Raw genomic sequence first — 22,272 nt, 5'->3', positions numbered from 1 at the left:
CTTCAGTTATTGGTATCAACTATCTATAGACCCTTTTATGGGTTAAAGAGTGATTGAGCGAATATGCATAGCTGCAAGCTCAACTTCATGTTGATACACTATGATGGTGGCATATGATAATCACGGGGGTGCAATCAAGTAAAAGAATCCTGTAATAGGTACATAATCTCATTTGCCACTGGAGTATCATCAAGTACAGATCAATGACAACACAGAATGGGTGTTGGACCACACCGTATTTATGAAATTCTGATTCAATGCAACACCGAATATAGATATGTTGTTTTCATGCTAATTCACAGGTTGCAAAAATGTGTGGCATAACAGTGGTGAAAGATACATTCTCGCTGCAAGCAGGAGGAATGGTCTTTATGGTCTTCCTCCATTTTGCTTTATGAGTCGGGTCTTGAAATAAAGTCATCAAGAGCCCGCTTTAGGTTCCAGCTGTGGGATTGGCCTATGCAGTTTGATTCCCGATTTGTCGGGAATAATAATAATGCAACCTTATATGGTTATTATGCTGGTTCAGCCTGTGGCTCGGGAAATCAGCCGTTGCATGATAAATCAATTTATGTTCTACAGATTCTCAATGGACTGGTTACGGCTTGGGTTGTCACACCTATTCTTGTATGTATTCACAGTGCTGGAATAGTACCAAAAAGCAGTGCTTTGCTTCTTCAGGAGATGGGAAGCGTTTGTTTAATGCTCATGTTACATTTAAAATGGCACAGATCCTGAGCTATTGGAGTTCATTTTAAATGGTCTTTGACAATATTGAGTTATAGGGTCATTAACTGTGCCAAGGTGCTTTCCATCAGATTTGCTGCAGCAAACGAGATCCACTTTGTTGGGTTCACCCCGGATATCAAGTTAGTAAAGGATATCTTTAACACAAGTCTTCGATTCTTAAAGGGATTAAAACTTGCATTTCTTTACAGGGTCTATTTCCAGCAAGTTACATTCACCTGAAAGCAGCTGTGGTCAGTAACCGAGGGTAAGTACCAGCTGAGTTGTTAGTGTGTCATGATGCAAATAAATTATTCTCATATGTGTATTTTATCTTGATATTTGCGAGTATTTAAGCATCAACAGAAAGAGTCGAGTGTTTAATTATCATAACCAATGAACCATTGAAACTCTTCATTGCTGCAGCTAAACTGGCCCGAAAACACAATAACACATAGATAAAAATATTATTTATACCATAAATTAATGACAGATAACCATAATACTGCAAAACTGAAGTCTGTAGTGCAATGAAAGCCACTGTCTATAAAAGGTCATTGCTGCTAAGATGATGGTTAGTTTTGTGCAGATGGTTGTTGGGAAGAAACTGTTCTTGAACCTGGTAGTCACAGTTTTCTGACTTCTATACCTTCTTCCCAATGAGAGGAGTAAAATGAGATAGCCAGGGTGGTGTAGCCCTTTGATGATATTGCCTGCCAACTACAACGTTGGCAACGTCAGTACTTGTGATGGACTGGGCAATGTCTATCACTCTCTGTAGCCTTCTTGATTCCTGGGAACCAACACCTGTAGAAGTTTGAGAGCATATTTGTCGACATACTGAATCTCCACAATCTTCTCAAGAAACAGAGGCATTGATGCAATCACAAAGAAAGCTCATCAATGTGCTAAGCCCAGGACTGATCTTCAGAGATATACATGCCCAGGAACTCGAGGTTGTTGACTCTCTCTACCGCCATGGACGTGTTATTGCCAATTTGTACTGATTGCGATGGGCCAATGAGGAAGTCGAGGATTCAATTACATAGGTACAAACAGATACCCAATTCTGAGTTTGATGATAAGTTTGGAGGAGTTGATGGTGTTGAACGTTGAGCAGTAGTCAATGATCCAATAGCCAGACATACGTGTTCTTATTGCCCAGTGGTCCAGTGCGGAGTGGAGAGTTAGTGAGATTGTATCACCCGTTAATCTATTGCAGTGGTAGGCGAATTGTAGTGGATCTATGGTTCTTACTAAGGCAATATGTTAGTATGCATTTCATAACCAACCTCTCAAAACACTGCATTACTACTGACGTTAATCGTTATTCTTCTTGGGCACATGTTCTGTATTAGTGATGTGCTTTTAAATCAGATGCGGACCTCTGACCTCACAACCAGTTGGTCTGTGCAGATTATAACAACATGGCCAGATACCAGATACAAAATTTGGGCTGGATGCTTTCTGAGACTTCACCCTTTTCAGATTCAGAAGTTTCTTCTGACATCAGCCTCAGTGGTGACATTACAGTATGGCATGTCGTATTTTCTTATTCTTTACGAAAATCATACTATTGATGACGTTTTTTAACCTTCAATTTTTTTTCATGTAATATGCTTGGAGGACATTTCGTTGATATTATTTTACTACACATATTCATCTTACGAATAATCTTTTAAAAATCATAAAATTAATGCCCGTTCCCACATAGCTTTTATACAATATGCCTTTATTCTATTTTAATTTTTGTTTTCTCTACCAAATATATATTTTTCAAAATGTTCACATTCTTTATTTACATTACTACATGATTGATTGATGGAAAGATAAAGCCTGAAACAAGCCTTCAGCCCATTGAGTCCATGCCGACCATCAATCACCCATTCACACCACCTCTGTGTCAACCATTTTTCGCATCCACTCCCTATCCTCGAGAGGAAATTTGCAGTGGTTGGTTTATCTACAGACCCACATATCTTTGGGATGTGGGAGGAAAGCCACATGGTCATAGGGAGAACGTACAAACTCTACACAGACAGCACCCGAGTAAAAGAGTTACAGTCATACGGCACAGAAAGAAACAGCCACTTCGGCCCAACTTATCCACTAGTCCCATTTGCCCATCTTTGACCCATATCCCTCTGAACCTTTCCTATCCTTGTACCTGTCCAAGTGTCTTTTAAATGCTGTTATTGTACTTGCCACAACTACCTCCTCTGGCAGCTTATTCCAGAAACCCACCACCCTCTGATTGAAAATGTTTGCCCCTCAGGTTTGTATTAAAACTTGTCCATCTCACCTTAAATGTATGTCCTCTCATTTTTGATTCTGCTACCCTGGGTAAAAGACTACTTGACCACAAGCACATGTCACCGGGAGCAATCCAGATATTACTACTCTTAAGGTCCTGCTTTTAAACCTTTTGCCTAGATCCCTGTATTCACTCTGCAGAACCTCATCTCTTATCCTACCGATATCAGTTGTGTCAATGTGCACAACAACTTCCGGCTGGCTTGTCCTCCCCCTTGAGAATATTATGCAGCCACTCCTTGATCCAGGAGGCAACACACCATCCTGGAATCCAGTTTGCAGCCACAGAATCTCCTGTGTGCCCCCTAACCTAACCAGTCTTCTATCACTATGGTTCTGCCTGGCTTTACCCTTCCTTGAAGTGCACAGACCTGACCACTGCTACTCTCCCCTGACTGGTTATGGTCATGAATTCTCTTCCCCCCCCCCCCCCCCCCAAATCCAGAGATTACTACTCTCAAGGTCCTGCTTTTAAACCTTGCCTAGCTCCCTGTATTCACTCTGCAGAACCTCATCTCTTATCTTACTGATGTCAGTTGTGCCAACGTGCACAACCACTGCTGGCTGGCTTGTCCTCCCCCTTGAGAATGTTCTGAAGTTGGTTTGTGATATCTTGAATCCTTGCACCAGGGAGGCAACAGACCATCCTCGAGTCTCGCCTGCCGCCACAGAATCTCCTGTCCACACCTCGGATAATGGAGTCACCCACCACCTTAGCTCTGCCCGACGTCGGTCTCGCCAGTCGAGTCTCAACGCTAGGTTTGGAGCCACTGACCTGTCCTCCGCTCGGACTGGAAGTGTCGTCTGCTCCGACACCTCCCAAAAGGGTGTACCTGTTTTCATTTGGCACAGCCACTGGGGGTCTCCTGCACTCCACGTTTACACCCCTTTCTCACATTCACCCGCCTTCGCTCTTCCGGTATCTTTGGCGAGACAACCTCACTGTAGGTCCTGTCCAGGAAACTCTTGTTTTCTCGGATGATCCTGAAGTCATCAAATTGTTTCTCCAGTGCCCCAACACGGTCCTTCAGGAGCTGAATCTGGGCACACCTACCACAGTTGAGGCAGCCAAAGGCACCATCAATGTCCCTGACGTCCCACATCCTGCAAGCATCACACTGAATTATCTTACTGGTCATGTCCTCACCGCATCCCGTCCTCTCCAATTTTGGTGTAGTCTCCGAGATTATGTGAAAACATATACACGAGAATGGCCTTTTATGGGTCCAGATATATTAGACGATTGTTTGAATAGACATGCCGATACAAGTAAGTTGATATCTTACATTTATAACACTCTCTTAAATATTGATACCCCACCTTCTGAGATTTATAGGCGAGCATGGGAGGATGAGTTGGGTTTACCCATTTCAAAAGATATATGGGAGGAAAGCCTACTATACATACATTACTGTTCTTTAAATGTCAGGCATTGCCTGATACAATTCAAATTATTGCATAGGTTATACTACTCAAAGACCAAATTGAATAAGATTTTCCTAACTTTCTCCCTTCTCTGTGATAAATGTCACCTCCAAGAAGCTACCCTAACCCATTCTTTTGTATCCTGTATAAAAATACAAAATTTCTGGATGGGAATGTTCAATACCATTTCTAAAACACTCAAAATTCAATTGAAGTCAGATTCAAAATTAATAATATTAGGGTTGTCAGAGGGCTGCTCTAAGTTAACGATATTCTAAAGACGTTTCCTTGACTATGCCTTAATAACTGCGAAAAAACATATTTAAATTCTGGAAAAAGATTACAGTTCCCACAGCGAAGATGTGGATCACAGAAATGACCGAGACACTACATTTAGAAAAAATAATGCTTGTTTTGGCTGACAAATCAGACCAATTTTCCAAAATATGGTCTCCTTTCATTAAATTTCTTCAACAACGGAATGGTTGAACACAAATTCAAATCCAACGCTAGGGTCGGGTGAGCGGGCGTAGGGAAGGGTAGTGGGACATATCACCGCTTTTTCTTTTTTTTTCACTTCTTTGTTAGTTCTGGGGTTTTTTCTTCTTTCTTTTTTGTATCTTTCTTCGTCCTTTTTATTCTATCCTTTTTACTTTTTTCCGATTCACTTATCAGTTTATAAAATGTTAAAACTGAAGCTGTACGAAAATTGTATAATTGTTATGTCGAATACTTTCTCCTTGCACAATTGCTTTTAATAAAATAAACATTAAAAAAAAAAAAACTCGCCGGTGACACTGGGCTGAGTCTGGAGCCAGCTCCCATCGACGCCGGTGACTAGGGGCCGAGTTCAGAGTCCGCGGTGGACGAGCCAAGCCTACGGGTCTGGTTCTCCGTCCTCAGTGAGTGAGTCCTTGGTCTGTGGTGGGCGTGCTAGGCCTCCTACCACCCTTTGTGTTAAAAAAATGTTGCCCCTTGGGTTTCTATTAAACCTTTCCTTCCTCACCTTAACCTATGTTCTGATTCTTGATTCTCCCACTCTGGGTAAAAGACTGTGCATTTACCCCATCTATGCCACTCATGATTTTAAGAACCTCTATAAGATCACCCTTCATCCTCCTGCACTCCAAAGAATAATGTACTAACCTGCCAAACTGTTGCCTATAGCTCAGGCCCTCGTGTCCTGGCAACATCCTTGTCAATCCTTATTTAATGCATCAGAGCACCTAGATCTATCTATACTTCAAGTTCAAGTTCAAGTTAGTTTATTGTCATGTGTCCCTGTATAGGACAATGAAATTCTTGCTTTGCTTAAGCACACAGAAAATAGTAGGCATTTACTACAAAACAGATAAATGTGTCCATATACCATGATATAAATATATACACACATGAATAAATAAACTGATAGTGCAAATAACAGAAAGTGGTTGGTAATAATCAGAGTTTTGTCCGAGCCAGGTTTAATAGCCTGATGGCTGAGGGGAAGTAACTATTCCTGAACCTGGTTGTTGCAGTCTTCAGGCTCCTGTACCTTCTACCTGAAGGTAGCAGGGAGATGAGTGTGTGGCCAGGATGGTGTGGGTCTTTCATGATACTGCCAGCCTTTTTGAGGCAGCGACTGCGATAGATCCCCTCGATGGAAGGAAGGTCAGAGCCGATGATGGACTGGGCAGTGTTTACTACTTTTTGTAGTCTTTTCCTTTCCAGGGCGCTCAAATTGCCGAACCAAGCCACGATGCAACCGGTCAGCATGCTCTCGACTGTGCACCTGTAGAAGTTAGAGAGAGTCTTCCTTGACAATCCGACTCTCCGTAATCTTCTCAGGAAGTAGAGGCGCTGATGTGCTTTTTTGATGATTGCATTAGTGTTCTCGGACCAGGAAAGATCTTCAGAGATGTGCACGCCCAGGAATTTGAAGCTCTTGACCCTTTCAACCATCGACCCGTTGATATAAATGGGGCTGTGGGTCCCCCTCCTACTCCTTCCAAAGTCCACAATCAGTTCCTTGGTTTTGCTGGTGTTGAGGGCCAGGTTATTGCGCTGGCACCATATGGACAGTTGCTCGATCTCTCTTTCATTCACTTGCAGTATTTCTCTATTTGAATAATAATCTGCCTTTTCATTTCTCTCACCAAAGTACATAACCTCACACCTCCCCACATTAAAATCCATTTGCCAGTATTTTGCCCACTCACTCGATATATCTATAGTGTGTTGAAGATTCACAATATCCTCATCACAACATGCCCTTTCACCTAATTTTGTATCATTGGTAAGTTTGGAAACACTGCATCTATTCCTTTGTTTATGTCATTAATGTAAATATTGAAAAATTGTGGACCAAGAATTGATCCCTGCAGTACTCCATTAGTTATCTCCTTCCAGTCTGAAAAGGACCCACTTATTACAACGTATTATGATGAGGCAGCTAATTCAAATCATTTCTACTTCATATTCTCTGATTCATGGGCTTGCAATATGTGCACCAGCCTCCTATATGGCACCTTGTCAAATGCTTTTAGGAAATCTAAATACATGTGCTCCATAGGTTGTCCTCAATTAACTCTCTCTGTTACTATAATGGGCTACTAAGCGAAGTCAGGCAGCATTGCTGGTGATAGTGCGGCCCTCCCTGATGAACCTATTGCATTCTATGCTCGCTTTGAGCCGAAGGCCAACAGGGCGATGACATCCATCCCATCAGATTCAAGTGTGCCTTTTCCCATGTTCACTGTTGCAGAAGTAAGATTGGCATTCCTGATGGTGAATCTATGGAAAACATCAAGCCCGGATGGAGTCCCTGGCTACGAACTTGGGAACTATGCGGTACAACCAGCGGGAGTGTTCAAGGACATATTTAATCACTCTCTACTTCATTCTGAGGTAACCACCTGCTTCAAGAAGACTACTATCATCCCGGTGCCAAAGAAAAGTAAAATCTTGTTCATCCAGTATCCTTGATATCCACCATCATGAAGTACTTCAAGAGGCTGGTTATATCCCAAGCGGCCTTGATCCACTGCAGTTTGCCGACTGCCACAACAGGTCCACAGCTGAAATATTTTCCTTGGCCCTACACTCATTCCTGGAACACCTGGATAAGAAGGACATTTACATCAGACTCCTATTCATCGACTATAGTTTTGCTTTCAATATCATTATCCCAACCAAGCTCCAAGTATGTGAACTTGGACTCAACACTCCCCTCTGCAACTGGATCCTCAACTTCCCGACCAACAGACCAGATTAGTGAGCATAGGTGACAAATCATCCTCGGCGATAATTCTCAACACTGGTGCCCCGCAATTCTCAGCCTCCTACCATACTCCTTGTACATTCCCAACTATGCAGCCAAATACCAATCCAACTCGATCTACAACTTTACAGACGATACCATCGTAGTGGGCTGGATATTAATTAATGATGAGGCGGTGTACAGAAAGGTGATTGAGAACTTTGCAACTGCCAAGACAACCACCTCTGTCTCAATGTCAGCAAGACAAAGGAGATTGTAAACAACCAGGAAATGAAGCGGTACACACAGTTATGGCACAGTAGCGGTAGAGTTGATGCCTCACAGCGCCAGATGGGTTTTCTCCGGGTGCTCCAAGTTCCTAGAAATAAATATCACCAATAGTTATTCTGGACCAGCCACATCAAAGCTAAGAATGCAACCAATGCCTTGTTTACAAGGCTTAGGAAGTTTAGCATTTCTCCAACAATCCGCACCAATTTCTTCAGATGTGCCATAGAAAGCATTTTATCGGGATGGATCACAGCTTGGTTTGGGAACAGCTTCATCCAAGACTGCAAGATATTGCAAAACACTGTGCATTTAGCCCAGACCATCAGGCAAACCAACCTCCGTTCCATTGACTCCATCTACATTTCTTGCTGCCTCAGCAAGGCTGCCAGCATAATCTCACCCAGTCTCACCCAGTCACTCTCTCTTCTCTCCTCTCCCATCAGGCAAGAGGTACAGAAGTTTGAGAATACGTACCTCCAGATTTAGGGACAGTTTTCTCCAAGCTGTATTCAGGCAACTAAACTGTCCTGACCGCCCAAGCTCACTGGAGAGCTTTGAACTATCTTTAATCAGACTTTATGTTGCACTAAATATTGCCCCCTTTATCTTTTATCTGTGCACTGTGGACAGCTTGGTTGTAACTGAATATAGTCTTTTCTTTGACTGGATTGCACGCAAACAAAAGCTTTTTACTGTATCTTGATACACATGACAATAATAGACCTAACTGAACTAAATATCCTCAAATAATTCAAGTAAATTTGTTCAACGTGATTAACCTTTCATAAAGCCAAGTTGACTAGGTTTACATGCACTCAGCTTTCCTAACTGATTAGCTGTTTCCGCTGTAATTATTGACCAGGATCGTTCCAATAATAACTGTTAAACGAACTGGCCTACAGTTGTCTATTTTCTGCTTTTCCCAATTTTTTTGAACAAGGGAGTCACATTGTTTTCAAATTTTCTGTTACTCTCTTGGAATTTAGTCAGTTATGAAAAATTCCAACTAATGGGTCCACTATCTCTGCAGCCACTTCCTTTTAAACCATAGCATGCAGTCCATCAAATTCTGGTGTCTGGTCAGCCTTTAATCACTAGAGTTTCTTAAATTCTTTATCCCTTATAATTGGGGTATTTGCAGATTCCATTTTGTACTTTGAAATATGTATAGCCTGGGAAGGAAAAGGTGTTGCTATAGCCTGTAAGTGATGGTGGAAAACTGGAGAAATACAAAATCAGGCAGGATATGGTGGTACAATGCACCCTTGTCTTAATGAGATTCTGTAGTACAATTAACTAGTCTTTTTCAAATTCTCAATTTTAGGCTTAATGTTTTTTTAAATTATTTTTCCTTTTTATTTATTTCCAGTTATTATAACCCCTCAATTCCAAATGTGTTTTAGGGAGAAAAAATATTTTTGTTTCTTATTTTTTGTTTCTCATCTCTAAAACCTGTTCTTTAGACCAGGGGTCTATTTCTGGTGTATCAAGAGATCTATTCTACACTTGATGGAGTTACTTTTGAACTCAATCATGCACCTTGAATAATTGCTGGAGATTTGAGATTAGGGTTAAAACATAATCCTGCTCTTACTTTTACTGAGTAATTTATCGTCATGATAAAATTGAATGAGGTAAATGATCCTTCAGTGAAGTGCTGATGAGTAACTTCAATATAGTCTCGTGAGATGTCATTGCATATCATAGCCAAAAAATAGAGAATCTGTAATTTGATTTGGATATATATTCCTTGGACCTTCCTGCAGCACTCTCACAAGAGAATGGAACCGCTGAATCACTCTACTTAAAATGGCAAAATCTCCATACTATATTGAGTTGTGCCTTGTCAAGTGGTTCCTCTACATTGGGGAAATTCAAATTTTATCAGAAGATTGTTTTAAAAATTATGTTTATATAAAGGAATGTACTGAAGCCATCCTACTATCAAGGTAAAATAATGTATTCGCAATTTACATTGCTTTACTATGTTCCAGTCAAAGAATCATTGTTTTTAGATTTCCCAACCTAATCAGCAATTTATTAATTTGTTTACAATACACCAGTGACTGTCATTATGTTGTAATTGCAATGCTATTAGTTTAGAATTGATATTGCTTGGAAACGATGACTGAGTTCTCATTCTATTCAGTAAATTGGTGGGGCAGACCTTTGGACACCAAATCTTGATATTCTGATTTCCTCATTTTCAAAATACACAAAAACTTTAATTTTGAGAAACAGTATAGAAATAGGCACTTTGGCAAACTGAGTCCAGGCCAACCAGTTCACAGCAGTTTTATATCATCCCACCTTCACATCTGCTCCCTACGCACTAGGGTCAATTTACAGAGGCCAATTAACCTAGAAACTCTCACGTCTTTGGGATGTGGGAGGAAAGTGGAGCACCCCACATAGTCACAGGGTGAACGTGCAAACTTCGCACAGACAGCACCTGAGGTCAAGATCAAACCTGGGTCTCTGGCAGCAGTTCTACCAGCCAACTATCGCATTATAGTAGAACTGGTATTTCTTTCATTTGACAGGTTTAGAGTGACAATTGCAAATCTACTTCTAAGTTATCTAACTAGTATATTGCTGTGAAGAGACTGGGTTCACCTTATTATTGGCATGTGGTGCATTGTAATATATGCATCATATGAAAAACCTTATAAGATATTTGTGTCATTATAGCTCCAACTGGAAGCCCTCCATATATTTTGGATGCTAAAAATTAGGTGGCTTCAGTGTTTGGTCAGAAATTAGACGTACAGTGGTTTCTTCTCTTGCTTTCTTCCAGGTCACTGTGGGGTATGTGTCAAAAAGTGTTTCCAAGTGTAAGCTAAACGTGAGGAATGCAAGTCATTTAGATCCCCATTTGCCTTGGCAACGCTTTATATTCAGACATTCTGTTGAATCTTATATTACTGTTAAATGTAATTGCATCACAAAACAGGAGCTTCTATTCAAAGAGAAAAACCATGGTAATTAGTTTGTTGGTTTAGCTATTGAAAAGTGGCTATTGTAAACAGAAGCTACTGTATATTTTATGCAATTTAAATGGGTTTACATATTTAACTAATTCAGGCACATGTTGAAAATGCATATGACCAATCAAAGACCAGTAAGCTGCATCATATTACTTGCTCAACAATATGTAGCACAATCAATACAAATTAACTAACTCATTTTAACTTTTGTAAACCTACTTTGCTCTATTACTGCATCTCTATCGCTCCATCATCACTAACCTGCAAACATCAACATAATGTATGGTATTGAATCTTAATTTATGAACTTTGAAATACTTCTTGAAGTATTACATATTCTTCAATTTTGTCTTTATGGCTTATGATGAATGTCATAACACTTGTAGAAAGTCTTCCACCAGTAAAGTTTAATAAAAACATTTCATTATTTGTCATTAGTTATTCAGGGTCTTCATTTTAATATTATTTTAGCTGTGCAATATATACTTCACTTAATCCTTATTCTTAATCTGGTTTTGAAAAGGCAGAAGCTGAGGGATGAGTCTTTTTATACGTGGTTAAATGTATATATGTTCACAGTTTCACTCTGCAATCTTCCACAAGGAGGCTGTTGCAGTATCAAAAATTGACTCATTTTCTTTTACCTTGTTTCTTTTGGGAAATGTTTTGCATATTCAGCAGAGAATTCTTCATAAGAAATTGAGAATGTTTTAAAAATATTTAAAATGTTGAAGTTCATTAATGTTCATTTTGTTAATACTGTACAATTTGACATCTAACTCGATAAAGAAAATATCCAAGTTTGCCTCTTTGAAGACTATCCTTTAAACTCCCATTAAAGTAGTGGATTCTTATTTTGTTATTTCTGAACTTAACCTAAGCAGATCTCATGTGAGCACCACTATAATGGTCACAGTTTATAATGCAAGCTCTTTTTTCCTCTGTGTGTTCTGACAACAATAATGTTTAGTGACCACTTTCTTCCAAACTAAATCAAAAATTGTTTTGTCATAACTATGCCATCACCTCCCTCTGTTTAAATTAATACCTGTAATTTCATGATATTACTGATGCTTTGCACATTCATACAAAGATTGTAACACAATCCATTATTCAACAGGAGTTTTCCACTACTTTTCTGTACTTTTCAATCTATCCTCTTTCTTATATCTCTGTGGGATGCATTCCTTAGATTACCCCTTTGATTTCAGTTATTTTTTCCTTTGCATCATATTTGGTGTTTTCTTCTCACCTTATCCAATTAGTTTAAATCATTCCTCCATTGATCTTCTGAACTGCAAACTCATTGGTACAAGGCAATAAGTGTGCTTAGGAGCTTGATTTCGAAAAATGAATTGAGCTTACCATATCTGTTATGGTGAATATGTCTGCTTTGCAGAATACTCATTAATCTGTACAAGTTGTGAATCTGGCAGGTCAAAGTAGAAAATAATTACATCTGTCATAGCCCTGCTTGCTCAGTTGGATAGATAGATTTGCGATAAATATAAATTTTGTTGTAAAAGCTGATGAGCTATTAACCCATTCTTTTGTATATTATTTTGCAGCCAGTTTGAGACAGTCGTTCCCGTGGAAGATTGTATTGTTACTGAGATTACTGCCACATTGCAAGATTGGGTGCTGCTCTGGAAGCAACTGTATGTGGTAAGCACATAAATTTCTAATTGATGATGAATTTTAGATGGAGTAATTGCAGCTTAAACTTTGTTTGAGTGTTATTGTTGAGGGAACATTTGATTTAGTGTTTAGGCTACCAGGTATAATATACTGTAGCATTGGACAAGTCCTGAAATCGTAAAGATATTTTTGTTGGTGCTGTTAAATACTTAAAAGCTTTGCTTAAATAAGGGAATTGAAGAAGGTTTTCTGAAGTGAGTAGCCCATATTTGCTATATGATATAAAGGCAAATGTAGATGAAATTACACAGCATTAATGTTTTAATGCTTACGTAGAAAAAAATATAAAATTCTTAAGTGAAATGTGTTGTTCTGTCTACTTAGAAAGGTTCATTCATTTTGGGCGAGGAGGGTGAGTCGGCCACTTAGTCTTGCTCCCCAGACAATTTCATTCGAGCCAACTGGAACAGCTCCATTGATAGCAACATAAAAAGTACTGGTTCCATTTCACCCACTAGCTTCTTGGGAAAAGTATTTAATATTCAACTTAAAATTCTTCTTGTGGAAAGTTTCAGCATTATAATATGTTTACATTTTGCAGAGCTATAGTCCATTAAAATTAATTTCATCATGTGATATGGCAATTCTGAACTTTTGACTGTTTAATAAGTATACTCTTTGACCACTCCTTTAGCAAAACTTCCTAATTGGGAAGTTATTCTTAGTCTGATTCCATTTTAACATCCATGGTCAGTTTTCAACATTCAATTATATGTTTTATCTTACTTCTTAGTTCAAATAGGCTTTAGGCATGGTTTGACTACCAACGTTCTACATAGAAGGGAAACTTATCAAATTCTGAAATCAAGTCTCTTATTTTGAAACATCTGGCATTATTGTCAAAACATACCGAGAGTGTTCTGTTGATGAGGATCTGGTTGAAAAAAAGAATTTTCCAACAACGTCTTTAAATCCCTCATCCATATCACCGTTGATGGACAAATATTGGGTAATGATGGGTCAGAGTATAGGAGAGAGATTGAAAATTTGACTGAATGGTGCAGAACAACAACCCTGCTCTCAACATCAGCAAGACCAAGGAGCTGATTGTTGACTTCAGAAGGTGAAAGTTGAGGATCCACGAAGGAATCTATTGGAAACATTGCTTCAAAAAGACAGCCAGTATCATTAAAGATCCGTACCATTGACCACACTCTCACTTCACTCCAACCAATGGGAAGATGGTATAAGAGTCTGAAAACTTGACTACCAGGTTCAAAAATAGCTCTTCCCAAAAACCATCAGGCTCTAGAGCAATAAACAACACTAACCTCAACTATGAACTTTTATGGACTGTCGTTTGGTTGCACTAAAGACTATGTATATTTTTGTACTAGCATTGCGATGTTTAGTTTAGAGATACAGCTCGGAAACAGGCTCTTTGGCCCATCGGGTCCGCGCCGACCAGCGATCCACAGACACGAGCATTCTCCCACAAATCCTTATAAATCAATTACTGCACTGTACTGCCCTAATTAATTTATTGAATTTTTGTTTATATATTTCTATGTATATTGTGTTTACATGACTGTTACTCTACTGCTAGTGAGATATTCAATGTTCCATTGGTGGTATATATGACAATTAAACATTGATGTGCAGGCAGATTTGGATTAATTTTATTTGGCATTACGATTAGCAGAGACATAGCGTGGCAACGGGCATACTCCTGTTCTATGTTATGTGTGCTATTTTGAGGTGCCTTGTTGAGGTGATTTAAGCCATTTAGTGGAGTTGATAGAGAAGATATTTCCTGTGAAGTGAAAAGTTCCAAGCAGAATATTCCTGACAAAGAAAGAAAATGGGATGAGGTTGTGTGAATTGAATATAGGGAGCGAAACAGAAGATTAACAAGTGGCCAAGTTGCATTCTGGAGAAATGCCAGAAGGAGAGAAACAAGCAGTTGAACAGAGGGATCTAGGAATAACTGCATAGTTCCCTGAAGGTGGAATCTCATGTAGATAGGGTGGTAAAGAAAGCTTTTGGTATGCTAGCCTTTATAAATCAGAGCATTGAGTATAGAAATTGGGATGTAATGTTAAAATTGTACAAGGCATTGGTGAGACCAATTCTGGCGTATGGTGTACAATTTTAGTCGCCCAATTATAGGAAGGATGTCAACAAAATAGAGAGAGTACAGAGGAGATTTACTAGAATGTTGCCTGGGTTTCAGCAACTAAGTTACAGAGAAAGGTTGAATAAGTTAGGTCTTTATTCTTTGGAGCGCAGAAGGTTAAGGGGGGACTTGATAGAGGTCTTTAAAATGATGAGAGGGATAGACAGAGTTGACGTGGACAAGCTTTTCCCATTGAGAGTAGGGAAGATTCAAACAAGAGGACATGACTTCAGAATTAAGGGACAGAAGTTTAGGGGTAACATGAGGGGGAACTTCTTTACTCAGAGAGTGGTAGCTGTGTGGAATTAACTTCCAGTGGAAGTGGTGGAGGCAGGTTCGATTTTATCATTTAAAAATAAATTGGATAGGTATATGGATGGGAAAGGAATGGAGGGTTATGGTCTGAGTGCAGGTAGATGGGACTAGGGGAAAATAAGTGTTCGGCACGGACTTGTAGGGCCGAGATGGCCTGTTTCCGTGCTGTAATTGTTATATGGTTATATGGTTATATAAGCTATGGAAGTGGGTTATCGATTTAATAGAGATCCTGGATGAACTCATGCACCTTGAAGAGAATGCTGAAAAAGTCAAATCTAATCATGGACGACTAGTCAACCTCCGCCTTGAGTTTGCACAAAACCAAGACTTATTACTGAGCCAATCACTGCCTGATGAGGAAACCAAAGAGCGTAATCAGTGGTTTCAAGAAACGATTGAATATCTTAACGGCGTCATTGGCAATGTGGAGAAATGGTTAGCTGAAGTTGATCAAAGGATGGCGTGTGCTGCAGCAGGAAGTGAGATGCAACAAGGTGCTGAAATGGAACATGAAGTAATGCCACAAGATAGTATCTCAAACGTTTCAACACGAAGATCAAGACATAAGTCTAGTTCAGAAGCCAGTGAAATATCAAGAGCCTCTGCTCGTATGGAAGCTGAAGCAATTATGCTGCTCTTTCGCTACGAGTTGCCGCCTTGCATGAGATTGAAGCACAGGAAGAACATTTGGAACAGACGAAAGGAGAGGCTGAGGCACGTGTGGTACAGACGAGGAGAGAGGCTGAGGCACGTGCGGAACAGACGAGGAGAGAGGTTGAGGAACAAAGAAAGGCAGTTAAAGAGAGAGAAGGAACGGTTGGAACTGGATACGAAGTTGGAAGAAGCTTGAGATACTGGAGGGCCAAGGTTCAAGAGGGGGCTCTAAAGTATCTGATGGGATGAGCTCTTATTTGAGAAAAAGAACTGCTCAAAGGGAAACAGCAGCTTGACTAAATCCACAACTGGGGACCACCAGATCTCGTAGCTTTGAACACCCACTGGTATAGTGGCGGGCCGACAAAGCTTTACCTCAACAACAGGATGTTAGACCGAAGCAACACATTTATGGGCCTCCTGATGAGACTCGTAACAAACCACCAATTCAGTATGCTTTTCAGAGGCCTAATACACAGGCAAGCCAAGATTGGCCGATGCCTGTTTATGATACGAAGGGGCCTAGTCGGGGATAAACAACTAGCCATAAGACTCGTGACAAAACTTATCCAGACCAGCACTCTTTTCAGAGGCCTGTTTACCGTTCCTCTGAGTCCAAGGAGGGATTTAGAGAAGAAGTCTGTGATTTGATGTGGAATCAAATGAGAATTAGTGAGTCTCTAGCTCAACATATCTCTTCCACTTTACCTCAAATGGAAATTGTTAAGTACGATGGTGATCCCTTACAATATGAGACTTTCATAGACCAGTTTGAGAGAGGAGTGGAGAGGAAAACTACTGATGATTCAATTCAATTCAATTCAACTTTAATGTCATTGCACAAATACTGAGTATGGGTACAAAGAAATGCAGTTTTGCGTCAGTCCGTAGTAGTGCAATATAGAAATTAAAAAAAAAAAAAAAAAAAAAGAGGATACAGAATAATAAAAAATACAGAATAATTAAACAATGGGGACGGAGGGACCGGAGGAATCTATCGGCGGGACTCCGAGTTCAGCAATGCGACGGTATGATTGTAGAAGCTGTTCCTCATCCTACTGGTACGAGACCTGAGATGAAGATCGTTTACAATTTCTGGAGTATTACACAAGCGGATATCCAAAGGAGCTTGTTGGAAGTTGTTGGAAGTTGCCTGACGGTGAGGGCTATCGAACAACAAAATTGCTTAGAGAACAGTTTGGTAACGAGCACCAGATCGCCAATGCATACATGAAGAAGGCCTATGCTTAGACAGCTATCAAGCCAGAAGACGCAAAAGCATTGTGGGAGTTCGCGATATTTCTTAGAAGTTGTTGTAGCTCGATGAAACATCTCAGCCACATGCAAGAAATGAATGTTGTTAGCAATATGAAAACAATCACTCTAAAACTGCCCTATAGACTTCGAGAAAAGTGGAGGTGTAAAGCTGGTTAGATAGAGGAAAATTAGAATAAAGAGGCCATACTTCCTGATCTGGTGACCTTCATAGAAAAGGAAGTACGGTTAATGTCAAATTTACGCTATGGGAGTATTCAAGATCCTGAACCAATTGCAACTGTCAAAGGTTCTACCTTCACTAAAACAAAAGGAAGATCAGGACTTAAGGGAAGTAGTTTTGCTACCGCTGTAATACCTGCAGAAACGAAAGGCGAAAAGGAAGGAGATACATCTACTGTTAAGCCAAGATGGTTCTGCTTGTCATGTAACGGGTTGTCTGAAATTCAAGAAGAAGGAATATAAAGAAAAGATGAAGTTCTTAAAGGAGAAGGGAATCTGTTTTTGATGTTTGAAGAAAGGACACATGGTTAAAGACTGAAAGAGTCCTATAATAGTCCTATTCTGTTCCATTCTGTTTGTAGTTTGTTTGTTTTTTTGCACAATCCAAGCATTGCCACTTTTCATTTCACTGCACGTCTCGTATGTGTATGTGACAAATAAACTTGACGACTTAACATGTGATAAGTGCAAGCAAGATCATCCTGAAGCACTTCACACTGAGCAGAAGAAGCTGGAGCAAATAGAACAGAAGGAGAAGCCAGCTACTAATGATGCTGTCACCTCACCCAGATAATTGCCCATATTGGGGCTGGGGTAGAAACCTGTATCTTCTGTATCTTACCAGTACAGGGAAGGAATAGCAAGGGGAATACAGTGCTGCAAACATATGCATATTTGGATCATGGAAGTTCGGCTACCTTTTGTACAGAAAGCTTGATGAGAAGACTGGACATCACAGGAGAAAAGGCTAAGATTCTATTGCGTACCATGAATGAGGAGAAATCCTGCGATAGTCATTACATTACAAGTATGGAAATATCTAGTCTGGATGAAGACAATTTAATACCAATATCTGAGGTGTTTACACATGAGACCATGCCCGTTTGTCATCAAAATATACCCAAACATGAGGACTTGAAACAATGGCCTTACTTGAAGGATGTCAAGAAAACCTAAAATAAATTCTGGTATCGACCCTACTTATCGGAACGAATGCTTTGAAGGCATTGGAACCGATACACACTGCGAGGAGCCAGGGGGATGGACCGTTTGCTGTGAAAACCCTACTAGGATGGGTTATCTGTGACTCCTTGAGAAGGAAAAACAAAAGCAGGAACCAGAAGAACTACCCTGCTGCTGCTGTTAATCAAATATCTACTGGTAAATTAGAAAAGCTATTGTTCAAGCAATACAATCATGACTTCAACGAAAGTACCAGTAAGGAATCTGAAGAAATGTCCAGGGAAGAGTTAAAGTTCTTGGATATTTTGAACTACTCAGTATAAATGATAGACGGACACTATTGTCTGGAATTACCTTTCGAACAAGCAAGTGTTAGTTTGCCGAATAATTGTCGTATGGCAGAGCAACGCACCCAGAATCTGAAACGCAAGTTTGGCAAGAATACGAAATTTCATGAGGAATATACATCTTTCCTAAAGGTTATGATTGACAATGATTATGCCAAAATGGTACCAACAAACCAACTAAAACAAAGTGATGGAGAGCTTTTATACATTCCGCACCATGGGGTATATCACTTGACGAAAAGGACCTTGAGGGTGGTCTTTGACTGTGCTGCAGTCTTCGTAGGAACATCACTTAACTGTCAACTTCTGCAAGGTCCAGACCTTACTAACTCACTCATTGGAGTTCTTATTAAATTCTGACAAGAACCAATTGCTTTGATGGCTAATAGTAAAGCGATGTTTCATCGTCAAAGTATCAGAAAAACACATTGACTACTTGCAATTCTTATGGTGGCCCGAAGGTGCGACACAACAAGATCTCATTGAATACCAGATGAAGGTACATCTCTTTGGAGCAGTGTCATCACCAAGTTGTGCGAACTTTGCATTAAAGAAGACTGCAGAGAATAATAAAGCTCACTTTCCAGAGGAAGTCATAACCACTGTGAAGAATAATTTCTATGTGGATGATTGCTTAAAATCCATGTCTACAGAGCAGGAAGCAATTCAAATCGTAAAACATCTGACTTCCCTCTGCAATAAGGGAGGATTCACGCTTTCCAAATGGATCAGCAACAGCTGTGTTGTATTGGAAAGCATTCCACCAGATGATAGAGCCAAGGAGACCAGGGAGTTGGATTTGGACAAAGACAATTTGCCAATGGAAAAAGCATTGGGACTGCACTGGTGTGTTGAAACAGATGTGTTCTAGTTCAGAATCTCGATTCAAGAGCGACCATGATTGGTTCTGTTTACGACCCTTTGGGATTTCTTGCACCAGTTACACTGCCAGCCAAATTGATTTTGCAGGATCTTTGTAAGGAAAAACTTGGATGGGATGAGAGTATAACGCAAACTTTCTCTCACCGATGGACTGAATGGTTAGCAGATCTCAACAAGATCACAGAATTCAAAGTGGACCGATGCATGAAGCCTATAAGCTTTGGTAAGATCAGAAGTACACAGCTGCATCATTTCTCAGATGCCAGTGAAAGTGGCTACAGTACTGTTTCATATCTAAGACTGGAAAATGACAACAAAGTACATGTTGCAATTTTAATGAGAAAAGCCAGAGTGGCACCATTGAGGCAAATGACAATTCCCAGAATGGAACTTACAGCCGCAGTCTTAGCTGTTAAAGTTGACATATTGCTGCAAAATGAACTAAGCTTCAACTGGAAGAATCTATCTTCTGGACTGATAGTACTACGGTGCTTAAATACCTCAACAATGGGAACAAACGTTTTTTTTACATTTGTAGCAAACAGAATCTCTTTTGTATTGGGAGCTACTAATGTTTCACAATGGAAATATGTTAACGTAAAGGAAAATCCTGCGGATGAAGCTTCTGGAGGATTAACAGCAGATCGCTTCTTAAGAAACAAGAGATGGATCAATGGTCCAGAGTTTCTCTGTAGGCCAGACAGAGAATGGCCAAAGCTTGAGCTGGGATTTGAAATCTCTGCTAATGATCCGGGAATTAAACAAAACATCACAGTGAACGTTATTGTTAGATTCATCAAACACAATAAATGATTTAATTATCCATTTTACATCATGGAAGAAGCTTATGAATGTGGTGGCTTGGTTTCTTAAAGCAAAAACAAGGTTATTGCTATTTGCTCGGAAAAGGAAAGAGAATTGCTGAAGGTATCTTTGAAGAAGATCCTGAAATACTGAAGGAAAAGGTTGAAAAGAAGATGCAATTTTTTAGGACATTATACGACGTCCGGGGTTTACATCTCGATGATCTCCTCAAAGCGGAAAATGCAATTATCTCTTTCTGTCAAAGATAGGAATACAACAAAGAAATATTGCGTTAGAAGCTGGAGTACATGGTGTCAAAAGAGACAGAATTATACAAGTATTGGAGGAAGGAATTCTGAGACTTGGTGGTCGTCTAAATAGACTGGCAATGCCTGAAGAGGCTAAACATCCTATTATTCTCTCGAAGGTCTTTCACATATCAACATTATTGTTACGACATACCCATGAGTTGATCGGGTATGGAGGGAGAAATTATATGCTGTCCCAGCTTCGTAAAAAATATTGGATTATTAAGGCTAACTCCGCTGCAAGAAAGATAATAAAAAGTTGTGTTGTGTGTAGGCGACAGCATGGAAAAGTTGTAGAACAGAAGATGGCAGACTTACCTCTGGAGAGGATTCTACCTAATAAGCCTCCATTTACAGATGTGGGGATGGATTATTTCGGTCCTATAGAAGTTAAGAGAGGACGAAGCCTTGTAAAAAGGTACGGTGTAATCTTCACTTGCATGGCAAGTAGAGCAGTACATCTTGAAGTTGCATCTGCACTTGACACAGACTCCTGTATTCATGCATTACGGAGAATTATCTGTCGACGAGGTCAAGCTTCATCGTTAAGAACAGATAATGGTTCGAATTTTGTTGGAGCGGAAAGAGAATTAAAAGAAGCACTTAAAAGCTTAAATCAGGAAAAGATCCAGAATGCTATGCTTCAACAAGGGATAAGAAACCAAAGCAAATTTCGTTTGAACCTCATGTGAGGTTCAAATGACAAATAAATGGTATTGTATTGTATTGTATTGTAAGATGGAACTTTAATCCTCCAACGGGTTCTCATCACGGCGGTGTATGGGAACGGTTGATCTGCATGGTTCGAAATGTGCGACACTCTGTTCTTAAGCAACAAGTTCTGGACGGCGAAGGATTACAAACTTTATTCTGTGAAGTTGAAGCAATTTCAAATGATCGATCTATTACTAATAGTTCTGATGATCCGAACGGCCTGGAAGCACTTGCACCAAATCATATTCTTATGTTGAAGACCAATCCAATACTACCACCTGGACTCTTTGTGAAAGAAGATTTGCATATAAGATGAAGATGGAAACAAGTACAATATAAGGCAGATCTTTTTTGGAAGAGATGGATACAAGAATATTTGCCTCTGATCCAAGAGCGACAACGATGGTCGAGGGTTAGAAGAAATTCTGTTCCAGGTGATATTGTTTTGGTGGTTGATTCTACTGTATCACGAGGTTCTTGGTTGATCGGAAGGATACTGGAGATCATGCCTGATGTTAAGGATTTGGTGCGTTCAGTACGGCTTCAAAGAACAATGTTTTAATACCAATAACCTATTGAAGAGGATACTTCGAGATAGGATTTATTCCCATTAGGAGGAGGATGGGTTAATTAGGGACAGGCAGCAAACTTTGAGCACGCAGATCGTGTCTTGCTAACTTGATCAAGATTTTTAAGAAGGTGACGAGGGTTACTGATGAAAGTAATGTGGTGGATGTTGTCTACATGGAATTTAGTAAAGCATTTAATAAAGTTTCCCATAATAGGCTGATCTAGAAGTTTAAGATGTACAGGAATAAAAGTGACTTGGTTGTCTGGATTCAGAACTGACTTACTGATAGAAGATCAACCGTTGTGTTGAAAGGACAATATTCAAAGGTTCAAAGGTTGATTTATTGTCACATACACCTAGATGTAGTGAAATTCCTTTTGCCAATGCAGCACATAAAAAAGAATACAAACATAACAATAA

At 39.8% G+C, this 22,272-nt stretch overlaps 1 protein-coding gene across 5 annotated transcripts in view; it reads left to right on the top strand.

Annotated features, from left to right (window-relative positions):
* Positions 1-22,272, top strand: part of dock3 (dedicator of cytokinesis 3) — a 366,678-nt gene that overhangs the window by 62,785 nt on the left and 281,621 nt on the right. For all 5 annotated transcript variants that reach the window (XR_004414644.1, XM_033036842.1, XM_033036845.1 and 2 more), the window contains exons 4-5: positions 939-994; positions 12,549-12,645. Coding sequence is in view for 4 of the 5 variants with exons in the window: in XM_033036842.1 (XP_032892733.1) it covers positions 939-994; positions 12,549-12,645 (153 nt within the window). In the remaining variant the exon portion in view is untranslated. The remainder of the gene's footprint in view (positions 1-938; positions 995-12,548; positions 12,646-22,272) is intronic.

Source organism: Amblyraja radiata, chromosome 18 (genome assembly GCF_010909765.2).
Source record: "Amblyraja radiata isolate CabotCenter1 chromosome 18, sAmbRad1.1.pri, whole genome shotgun sequence".
Taxonomy (NCBI): Eukaryota; Metazoa; Chordata; class Chondrichthyes; order Rajiformes; family Rajidae; genus Amblyraja; species Amblyraja radiata.
Note: the sequence above shows the minus strand (reverse complement) of the source record. Positions and strands in the feature narration are given on the sequence as shown.